Source organism: Morone saxatilis, unplaced genomic scaffold, assembly GCF_004916995.1.
Source record: "Morone saxatilis isolate NCDOM2014 unplaced genomic scaffold, NCSU_SB_2.0 Contig22, whole genome shotgun sequence".
NCBI classification, from domain to species: domain Eukaryota; kingdom Metazoa; phylum Chordata; class Actinopteri; family Moronidae; genus Morone; species Morone saxatilis.
Window position 1 is genome coordinate 19092013 of NW_023339785.1, and position 11870 is coordinate 19103882.

General features: G+C 42.3%; 2 protein-coding genes across 2 annotated transcripts in view; both read left to right on the forward strand.

The window, feature by feature from the left end:
• The window catches only part of ppp2r2ba (protein phosphatase 2, regulatory subunit B, beta a), a gene marked incomplete at its 5' end in the record, with an annotated part of 11445 nt that extends 2946 nt beyond the window's left edge, over nucleotides 1-8499 (forward strand). Inside the window, 6 exon segments of the mRNA XM_035669580.1 lie at nucleotides 2317-2494; nucleotides 2645-2809; nucleotides 4600-4769; nucleotides 5348-5439; nucleotides 5530-5653; nucleotides 6527-8499. Of these exon segments, the coding sequence (XP_035525473.1) occupies nucleotides 2317-2494; nucleotides 2645-2809; nucleotides 4600-4769; nucleotides 5348-5439; nucleotides 5530-5653; nucleotides 6527-6682 (885 nt within the window).
• Nucleotides 8500-10248: 1749 nt separating this feature from the next.
• Nucleotides 10249-11571, forward strand: gpr151 (G protein-coupled receptor 151). The gene has a single exon (XM_035669847.1). The coding sequence runs from the start codon at nucleotides 10249-10251 to the stop codon at nucleotides 11569-11571; it is 1323 nt and encodes a 440-aa protein (XP_035525740.1).
• Nucleotides 11572-11870: the final 299 nt, after the last annotated feature.

Sequence of the window (11870 nt, forward strand, 5' to 3'; positions counted from 1 at the left end):
AAAAAAACTTATTTACATCCTGACTGATATTATATTTAAGCACTGATACATATTTTTTATTTTATACACTTGTTATCCTGGTTTTATATCCATTATATACTGTAGGAAACAACATTCAAATGATTTCTTTTATATAACAAGAAGAATTAAATAATTTCACATTTTGTTAAATATGTTTTATGCTAACTATTTACTATTTATCTTTTTTCTTATTGTTCATGTTGCAATTTTGACATGTCAAAGTAAAAGCACGTGTTACTAATAACATAACCAATGGTTGCACTATATTTCAATGTCCCGTTAAGCCATGACAATGTGACAGTGAGCCAGCATGCACAATACCAGGACACTGACTCTGAAGCACCTAAATGGAATACAGCCATTATTCTTTTTATAATTAACACTTGTGCTTTTCCTTCTGTGAATGTCAAAATCAAGTCAAGTCAATTTTTATTTATATAGCCCAAAATAACAATCATGGGACAACAATCTCTGTCCTTACTTACACCCTTAAAAAAATGTCTTCTGTGTTTGCACATAGAGTAGTCTGAAGTATGAATAAGTACAGCTCAGATAAGCTGATTAAATCAAAATTTATCATTCAGCTATTATGCTATGATAGCCTTTAATCCTCTCTAAACGTCTTAGCAACTTATACTGATACTGATACACATATTGATACAGTTTCCCTTTTAAAATATCTGCTAAATATATGCTCACTTTCAATACAGACAAATGACACTTTGACACCAGCAAACACACAATCGTTAGACAATTTTGAACTTGCACTGGCAGAAGAAAGTGAGAAATGAGTGACGAATGTCACTGAGTGAAACGAAGAAGGGATCATCCTCTTTGCCCCCCCTCCTTATCACCCCACTACCTCTTTAATTTTCACACAAAGCAGGCAGGCACATAGGACAGCGTGCGTGTACGTGCATATGTGTGTGTGTGTGTGTCTGCCATAGTAGATTAGTGCTGTGTTCAGCGTGTCTGTCCCTCTTTGTCTGGCTGGCCAGGGGATCATAGCAACCTGGAGGACAGGCCGGGACTGTGGCAATCCTGTTTAGTGGCTGTGAAATCTGCGTAGGGGGAGAAAGCAGAGGAGGAAAAGGAAGAGCGAAAATATAGCCAAATAACAATAAATACTCTTTATTGTGTCATATAAATTCATTCAATTTCTCCTTAAAACAACAAAATGTCCCTTTGTGTTTTCTCTGATTATGATGTGCTGGTTTAAAAGAGAAAACTGCCTTAAAATTCTGTATTGTGAATAGATTTTTATGGGCATTGGTTACTTTTTAAAGCAGACATATCTCAATTTAAATCCTTTACATGCTATAAAGAAGATAATCTATTAGGTCATTTCAAGCAAGCTGAACAGTGTAACTGTCAGTACTGGGGTTATGGGTTAATACGGTCCATGTCTCTCTGGACAGCCCGTAAAAGACATGGAAATGAAGTGACACCCATGGAGATACAGCAGCCTGCTGGGCTGCTATGTCTCTCTGTCTGTGCCAGCAACGGACAAGAGAAAAAGGGAAGAAGCAGTCGATTTGTTCTCCTCTCTCCCTCCCCTCCCTTCTCTCTTTGTCTGGGTTTTATCTGGCCAACGGGGGGCTGCATGCAGACTGGTGCTGGGTGTCTTTGAAGCCCTAGCAGCACTGTGCAACTGTGTGTGTGTGAGAGAGAGAGAGAGTGTGTGTGAGCTTGTCTTAATTCTGCAGAGTTCAGTTATCATTCCTCAGCAGGGCCTAGCGATGCCCTCTGGCCATATCTCTTTCCACCTCCTTCGCTTTCTCTCTTTTTTCATTTTCTCTAACACACACACAAACAAGAGAACAGGAATGACTTCTTCAGCACTTACATGACAGAGAGAGGGAGAGAGATAGAGATAGAGAGAGAGGTGTGTGATCACCGAGTAGCCGTGTAGCAAACAGATATTCACAGTCTGATTGAACCAGCTCATCAAACAGCCCTGGAGCCCCTCAGTCGCTGTCTCTGTTTCATTAAGATTTGTGGAGTAAATGTCATGTGAATCCCTGGAGTTATCTAGTTTGGTTCACATACACACACACACACACACACACATATACAAACACATGCAGTATATTTACACACACACAAAATCTATGCACACAAGCAACCTTGTGCATGCGCATTCACACATACACAGATAAATATAAGCAGGCCAGTCAGCCTCAAAGTGCATAAAATATTTAGTCAGTATTACAAAACAAATGAAAGCGTCAAAGTAGATATATTTTTATATGTTTTTCCTTTTCCCCTCTCTAATTCATCTGTCTTTACCAATAGGTGCCAGTGCTGCAGCCTATGGACTTGATGGTTGAGGCTACAGCCAGGCGTGTATTCAGCAATGCCCACACCTACCACATCAACTCCATCTCTGTCAACTCCGACCTGCAGACGTTCATCTCCACTGACGACCTCAGGGTGAACCTGTGGAACCTGGAGATTACAGATCGCAGCTTCAGTATCCTCTTACTTGTTTCTCTTCAATGTGTCCTGAGCTAAAATTCAAAACAGTAGTGACTTCTCTGTGTTGTGGCCTTCAGAGTGTTAGCTGTCCACTAAATGTCCACAGTCTAAAAGCTGTAGTTGTTCCTTAGCGCCTGTCTCTCAGACATCGTGGACATCAAGCCAGCCAACATGGAGGAGCTGACAGAGGTGATCACCTCAGCTGAGTTTCATCCCCAGCAGTGTCACACCTTTGCCTACAGCAGCAGCAAGGGCTCAATACGTCTGTGTGACATGAGACAGGCTGCGCTTTGCGACAAACACTGCAAATGTGAGTACCAGTAGATTGCATCATGGAAAAAATAGTAAATCTTTATAGAATTTCCCCTTTCTTATGTTACGTTAACTTTTTTTAAAATTCTATTTACTCAGAGTCCAAATTCCCCCACTAGTCTTTTTTGACCAGCCATCAGTAGATACTATAAAACTATAAATATTAGGTTGTTAATTCACACTCAGTGTTTCTGCTTCAGCTCCTCCTCTGTGTGGCCGTGAGACATAGCCTACCCCCTCCTCAATCTGCCAGGATTGATAACCCATCAATAATTCTCCCTGTGTGTTTCAAACAATGAATGGCCTTTTCTGAAGCTTAACATCACGCATACACTTTGGTGGAATGAATAATGAATACATTGACATTTTGGCTGGAAAATCAATGGCTTAAGAGCAATCGCATTAGTCCCTCATGGACACACCTTGTTGTTCGATAATGTCAGTCATTTCCTCAGACATATTGATGCGTTCACTGGGCCGTGCGTTAACACGGCCTGTTGAATTTCTTATAAAGAGGGCTAAATAAGAAGAAATGCTTGGATTTTTAGATTTATTAGATTTAGTAAATTTTTAAGTTACATGTACGTGCCATTACTTGACAGGTGCTTTCAGTGCTCACACACGCATGCACACACACACTAACAGAGCAGGCAGGTGCTCTCGTTAGCCTCAGGCCAGGTCTGTTAATACCGACCTACTGTCTCACTGCATGAACGTGTATGGCTCAGAGCGGTGTGTAATGCCTCCCTCCCACGCACACGCACACACACACACACAGCTCCTCCTTCCTTTGGCATCCACACTCACACAAACCTTCTTGAACCTTCTACATAAATAACACAAACACACCCTCATACTGTATCTCCTCCCATACCTGCATATCTGGGAGGCTGCTGGTATTAATCAGTGTTAGAATGAGCATGGATGGATGGATGGAGGGATAGGCAGGGTTGCCAAAATGCTGATCCCCAGGACAGAGAGATGGAGACCAAACAGTCCCCATTCCGACTCCCCAGGGACCCTATTATACACCAGAAGGGAGGGAAGACACACACACACACACACACACACACATATGCATATATACCTGCATACACTGCACACACCCACTCATACACAAACACTCATTCACTGACACACACACAAATCCAGTGGGGCTCAAATGGGCCCAGCACTTTGACATTGATTTGTTTTTCTTATCCCTTCCTCATCCTCCCCATTTTTTCATCTCTCACGCTGCATCCCTTGTTAGACTCCCCGTTGGCACATCACAGAGCTATTCTCCAGGCCTCAGCTGAGGAGGAGGGGTAGAGGAGGGGCGGGGGACAACGGTGGGGGCATATTTGGAGAGCTGGAGAGGAGAGAGGGGAGGAACGGTGGGAGGAACAATAACTTGACAGCTAACGATGGAATGCCTGGCTCTTATCCCCAGCGTGCTGGCCTGCACACAGATCAGCAGCTGCCAGAATCAATATGAATCATAACCAATATTTACCCAGCATGCTGACCCACGACTGCCTCCCTAAACACACACAGAAATAATACTGTGAGGAAATGCAGCTGCTGCATCAAACCCTGCACTCAAGCATTGTTGTGGCTTTTATCATTTGCTAATGACGGCCCCCACCAACCTAAACAAAATCTGCTTAGTGTTTCCTCGCTGTGAATGATTAAAAGACGTGCGGATGAAAAACATGTCTTTTAAGCAGCGACCTCCTACAGTGAAAAATGTGTTCTCTCTGTCAGAAGATAACTGCTTTATGTCTTGTTTTGTTTTGTCTCTCGTAGACTTTGAGGAGCCAGAGGACCCCTCCACTCGCTCCTTTTTCTCTGAAATCATCTCATCCATTTCTGACGTGAAGTTCAGCCACAATGGACGCTACCTGATGACAAGGGACTACCTCACTGTCAAGGTGTGGGACCTTCAAATGGAGAACAAACCTCTAGAGACGTACCAGGTGAGCTTTTGTCATGCTTTTATGCGCCTGTTGGACAGTTTGAAGGTTCCAAAGATAATCCTCAGCTGGTAAAGTTAGCAAATGACGGTTAGGCCAAGATCAAATCAAAACGTATTGATTTCTAGACTAATCACTCAACATAATCCTGTTTCACTGTCACCCTGCCAATCTGTTACCCTGTCATCTTTAGCAATTACTCCGGGAGGGCTTATTGAGCTGACTGTCCGTAAAAAGACAGATAGTGGCGGGGCTGATGCAACCTGAAGGGCAAAACCTCCCACTGTGTGGTCACCGGGGTCAGATCCACACTGTCTGATCATGGGAAGCCATCTTAGGGCAGGTCATGATTGATAAGGCCATCATCCGGGCTCAAGGGATTCTGTACAATTCCAGCTCCGCCTCCACCTGCTACCTAGCATCTTAGTTTAGGTCACCAGGTCTGGAGGGATTACTGAAAGTAGAGCATATGGCAGTGCAGCTTATGGTTGTATGGCAATGTGACGAACTTTAGATGCTGGAAAAGTGTGAGCGTAATCCACCAAGTGGTTTAGACATTCATGTTTTTATTTGTTTTTCAGGTTCACGACTATTTACGAGGAAAACTTTGTTCTCTGTATGAGAATGACTGCATCTTTGACAAGTTTGAGTGTGTCTGGAATGGATCAGACAGGTAAGATTTATTTCTTATCCATCCATTCATCCATCCATCCATGCATCTCTGTATCTCACTAACCCTCTGCTCTCCTCTGCTCCTCCTCAGTGTCATAATGACTGGCTCCTATAACAATTTTTTCCGAATGTTTGACCGGAACACTAAACGTGACGTCACACTGGAAGCATCCAGGGAGAACAGCAAACCCAGAGCCATTCTCAAACCTCGCAAGGTACAGCACTGCTCATCAATACAAGTGACCCGATATCTGGAAGTCCTGTTGCGTTTAATCCAGCTGGATTTGCTGTTTTATATTCCCAGATTATAGGAAGCAAATGCTCTATTTAGCAACATTATATATATTGCCTCCTTTGTTCTTTTTATATATTTTTTTCACAACAAACAGACACAAATGTGCACAGTAAACTAATGCTAAATAAAGGTTAAAGATGCTCCAATCAATATGTTTATATGAATTATGTTTGAATTATTATGAATGATTATGTGTAATGTGAAGGGGTCACTCAAAATGGTGAACCCACAGGGAATTATCAACTGACTCTACAGTTCCCCTCAGCTCTACGCAGCGTTTTAGCATCTTTCAGCTCAGTTTTGATTCACTTTGACCTAATTTCTAGACAAAACAAGCAGCTGTTTTCAGTTAAAAAAAAAAAAAGCTCTATAAACAGTGGGTTTACCTTAACAGCAACATACAAATTTAACAACTAGCTGGGTGATGGACCATTTAACAGCTAAAGAGACATATTCTTCTCTCAGGGATTAGTAGAAACCAAAACAGAGCTAAACCAGAGTGATTATGGGACTTAATTGTTGTGTGGCCATATACATGACTGAAATTAGTGCTAATGTTGCTCTGTGTATCCTGGATGTGTTAATATCCAACAACTATCTGTTATGTACTGCTAACACATTTGTCATTATTGAGGTGATAATAAGTCACTGTTGTGTTTGACAACTTCTTCTGGCCCTGTTATAGGAAGAAAATAATGAATATTGCTTGTAGCTTTATCACTGAAATGGTAATTTATGCTTTAAAAATTGTGCACACCCTCAAAGCCTCTGTATCCCTTCTGTTGTCCTCCAGGTGTGTGTGGGTGGAAAGCGTCGTAAGGATGAGATCAGTGTAGACAGCCTAGACTTCAGCAAGAAGATCCTTCACACTACGTGGCACCCACATGAAAACATCATCGCTGTAGCGGCCACCAACAACCTCTACATCTTCCAAGACAAGGTCAACTAAAGGGCAGTCTGCCTCTGCTGACCCCTGACCCCCACACATGAGGGGCTGGGTTGGGGGAAAGAGAGATGGAGCCCTTATTTACATCCTTCTCCTCCTCTCCCTACGTCTTGTTGCTGCCGGTCTTGAATTTTGCCGCCCTGCTGAGGAACTGCAGAGATGAGTATCCAGTGACTGAACTGGAAAAGTAGACAGTGGGAATTTTGGGAAGCAGGGAATTGATAGAACCTGGATACAACTTGAGGAAAAATGTTCCTCGAAAATCAAGAATGGACTTTCATTCTTCAATTTGACTTATAATTTAATTTATTTAGCCATGCCGACACCCGGAGAAGTGAATCCTGTGCATTTATGCAACAAGAGGATTGCTGCATGAATACCATGATGTAGCAGCCCTCTGCACCCTGAAGAAAGGGGTTCGATGTGGGTACACTGAACATAAAGTAGAGCACACAGACAGAAACCTAGCTTACATGATGGTGGCTCATTGTCATGTAGCAACAGTGCCCCCTCTCTTTCAATCTGCTCATGCTACAGTGCATGTGATCAGTCCTGCGGCCCTCTAACTGAGGCAAAGTTGTGACAGTGCAACCCTCTGCAAAACAAAAGAGGAAGAGACTGTTAATCCTTGACCCCAGAAACTGAGAATTTTCTCTGCCTGTGACACAACGTGGTCAGTCTTTCTAGTACCAATTCTGTGTCTCCTTGGTGAGACTGCTGTAGTCTGTAATGTGAATGAAGCCCTTCCAGGCTGTGTCAATGGTTTTATTTAATGCTGTTGTTTTATTGAGTCCTTCTCTCGGTCATTCAGTCTGTTTAGAAGCTGTGGTGCCTTCTTTTGGTATGTGGGGGTTCGATGTAGTGGGTGCGGGAGGGGGGAGGGGACTGAGTACAAGGCAGGAGTGTGAATGTTTCAAATGAAATGTTAACTTAGGAAATTTTCTTTTCTTTATTTTTTTTTCTCTCTTTCTCTTCAAACAAAAAGAAAAAAGCTCCACTGAGGTCCCAAGTGGAAAAAGTGCTTGAAGCAGTGTAGTCAAAATTTACATTTTAGCACCGGCTACATGCTTGTGAGTTCAGGGGAGGACGCTGTGATATGTACAAAGTAATTGTTGCTCTTATCACATTGCAGTCAGTCTGATGCCATCAGTTTGCAAGAGACACAACAAAACCTATTTTTTTCTGCAAAATTCCTGTTGGAAAAAAAAAATCAACATTTTTGCATTATTTGCATAGTACTGAAAATGATCTGTAGATGGTAGAAGCGTCAACTTTTCATGTCCAATTTTTGAATTTAAGATTTCTTGGCATAACATAATGCTAGCATAGCTCTTTTTGCATGCGTTGGATCTGGTTCTGATGAAACTGACAGCCTGCACATAGATATCTGAACATCTACAGATCATATGTGGCACTATGCAAGTAAAACGCAGAAGTAGCCAGTTTAAAATGTTTGATTTGAGTTTGCTGCGGTGCCTGTCCATGTTCCTCCTCTTGCTGAAGTTGTGTAACATGGAACAGCAGCAGGTTGTATTTCGGCACTCGGCTCGGATCAGTTTGGAAATCCTCTCTTGTCTCAGATTTGTTTTAGAGGCAACTCCCATAAAGGTAAGCAGTCAAAGGTCTAAATGAACTCTGTGAAATCAGGGAATTATTAAGTGTGATTCCTTTAAACAGTAATGTCTTCTAAACAACCTTCTTTGTGACACTAATTGAAAAAAAAAAAAAAAACTTTTATAGCTCAGAATGTATTGAAATGCAATTAATTACCATGCAGTCTTTATGCTTACTGGACTTTCTTTGAATAAAAAAGAATAAAGATGTGCAAGTTCAAAGCCTGAATTGTTGGATCTGTTCATGCTGCTGACTCAAATTCATATCCTGACTGTGTTCATTGCTGCTTGTGGTATAAGGGCGCCCTCTTGTGGGTGATGAGTAAGACATAAGAGGAAACAGGATTTTCATCAACTGGACACAGTGGCTGATTTCAAATTTCTTGCCACTTGTCACAATTCTTAATTATTCACATGTATTCATATTATACTAATTAACCATTGAGAGCAGAAATCCAGCTTCCAAGTGAAGGTTGCTGAACCATAATAGCTCATACAACAAACACAGATGACAATGTTATCTTTGTGGCAAATTCTAAAATTCCCTTATTTTATTTTATTTTATTTTATTTTATTTTATTTGTTTATTTGTAAGGGAAAGGTACAGCAAAACATTGACAGACAAAGCAGTGTCCCATGTACTGTACATGTGTGTAGAACTGAAGCTAATTTCCAGCCTCAGTCTTGTGTAAGCAATTATTAGAATGACTTGTTACAGTTAAGATAGAAATAAAAATAGAAAATAAGTGGGTATGATGATCAAAAACAAGAACATCAATGACAACGAACTGACAAATAAAACCAACAATACAAAAATGCAAACCATTTATAGTCTGAACTCAACTATACAAATAACACATCACTAGTTGGTGTATATTTTGGCAAAGCTTTAGCCAGAAAAAACATTTTAAAATATTGAATCTGCTATAGGGAATTCCAGAGGGTTGTACCTTTAACTGAGATGCAGTTAGTGCAAATTAAGTCTTACAGTGTTCTATAATTTGTGTTTTGGTGTACCCCAGGTATAGGTGGCAGTATAGTAAAGTCTATGAAAAGTGTGAGGTTGAAGTAATTAATGAAATTGTAAAAACTGAGAAGATTGTACTCGTCTGGAGCATTGCAATGATGAAATCTTAGTGGTTTCTTCTCCAGAATTTTGATGGCTTGGTTTAAAAGGGAAGACAGTGGTTTAATGACAGAGGCTGATGACTTGAGACCCAGAGGTTATGCATTACTACTGTGCAGCAGTGTATGAATAAATGTTAAAGCTATATTAAATGGTAAGTAGTGTCTGAAATGCCAAAAGGTCTGAAGATAAGCTCTGGGTTCCACCCATCTTTTAATGCGTTTGTCAAATGTTAGCTGAGAGTCCAAAACAATTTCAAGATACTTAATCCTTTTCTGTCTCTAATTAATTGTCTTTCATCCTCACTTTGAAACTGTCTTTGATTTGGAGTTTTCTGGTTGAGAAAAACAGAGTAACACTGTAATAACACCCTATTTGTGCAAAACAAATCTATAATCAAGAGTTAAGCATTAGTATCATTTAAGAAAACCTCACTGTAATCCAATACATTCATCTGTCGTACTGCGCACATTATGCAGAGTTTTTCTAATTGGCCCCGTGAGGCAATAGTCTACGCACATTTTGTCAGCTGGAGACAGCAGCTGTCAATCAAAAAGCATCTTTATAACCAGGCGCTGAAGCTGAATGATTGTGTCTCAGAATAAACCCGGGGACAGACAGGAGCTCCACTGTGATCATCGATCGTCAATCGATACCTTCTCTGATGCAATTATTCTAACACGTTTAGACTTTAGTGGCAGTATTGCTAAATATATGAAATCTCTCTTTTGAGCACTTCAATTTTAGGAAATCTTCTACCCAGTCGTTCCTAACCTTTTTTCCTTCTCCTGGCTGCTTTTGACTTTTCCTATCCTTTCTTTCTGGAAAACATGGATAAGTTGAGTGAGAACAATGCAACAGTGGTGAACAGCTCCATAGACAAGTGGTCATTCAATGAACATGGCTATTACCAGCACCTGGATCACGGGGAGCTGAGGGTCCTGGTGCCGGTTATTCTTGGAGTCATCTGTGTCTTGGGTGTGGCTTGTAATCTCACTGCAATGTTCATCTTGTTCTCCAACGCTCATAGAGGCAAACTATCTCTTATCAACTCCCTCATCTTCAACCTGATGTTTGCTGATGGACTGGTATTGATGTTTACGGTGCCTTTCAGGGCTGCCTCCTTCTCCAAAGCTAGCTGGAATCTGGGCTGGGTGGTCTGCAAGACAGCTGACTGGTTCCTCCAATCCTGCATGGCAGCAAAGAGCTTCACAGTGGCTGTCATGGCCAAAGCGTGCTACCGCTACGTGTCCAACCCCACCAAGCAGGTGAGCATCCACCTGGGCTCTATCCTTGTGGTGTTCTTCCTTATCTGGCTGTCTGCTTGCTCTGTCACCATCCCTCACTGGCTGTTTGCTAGGCTGCAGAGAGAGATCCAGGGGCTGGTGTGTGTGCTGATAGTTCCTCCTGAAGCCAGTAATTTCATGTCTGTGTACGTCAAAGCATACCCCTTGGGGGTCTACTGTGCACCTCTCAGCTTTGCCCTGATGTATTTCTGGAAGGCTTACGGCCAGTGCCAACGCCGCTCCAGTAAGACTCAGAACCTCCGCACACAGATCAGATCAAGGAAGCTCACCTTAATGTTATTCAGCCTGACTGTGGCCATGGCTATTCTCTGGCTTCCACAGTGGGTTGTGTGGGTTTGGGAGCGTCACATAGCAGAGAAGGAAATAGAGGGAGCCAAGCCCCTTGTCTCCCCTCTTCCTCTTCTTCTAACCCTCTCTGCACAGTTGCTCACCTTCTCTCTGTCCCTGGTAAACCCTCTCATCGTCCTCTCCCTCTCCGAGGAGTTCAGAGAGGGCTACAGGGGGCTGTGGAGGCGTCTCACCCTGCGCAAACAACCTCCTCCAAAGCCAAAACCCGGACCTCACAACCCTACAGCTCACCAGTCGCCTTGCCCCAGACCAGAAACTTCTGGCCAGCTGCAGGGGGAGAAGAGCCTTCGATCAAGCTCCAGCCAGGGTCCCAGCAGAGAGGCTCAGCCCCAGCCGGAGCAGGGAGGAGGAGGAAGAGAGGTCGACACTGCGAGCCTCAAAGATGGGATTGTCTTGCCTGATGTGGAGCAGTTCTGGAATGAGAGGGAGACTGGATTGCACACAGACGAAAATGATCCTGTGCCGTGGGAGCACCAGAGCCAAGAGGAGAAAATATAACTTCCACCTTCCAGCTGATCTTATAATCATTTCATTACAGTCCTCAGACAGCAGCAGCTTCATCAACAGACCTCAGTTGAATGGACTGCTGAGTGCTGCACAGTAAATCATTTGTATTCTACTATCTATTCACTGTGTTTATGATATTATTCAAAGGTAAGAAGTGCAATCAGTATGGAATACAAGTGTGGACTATAAATAGAGCAGTGTTGTCTGTATGCATAATGTTGTCTTATGTTGTTTAATGAGGAAAAACTTTATTATAATTAGCGTAAGATTACTTTTGGTGGCTGTAAAAT

What these genes read in the sequence shown, in the direction of transcription:
- gpr151 (XM_035669847.1), top strand. Translation starts at nt 10,249, where the DNA reads ATGGATAAGTTGAGTGAGAACAATGCAACAGTGGTGAACAGCTCCATA.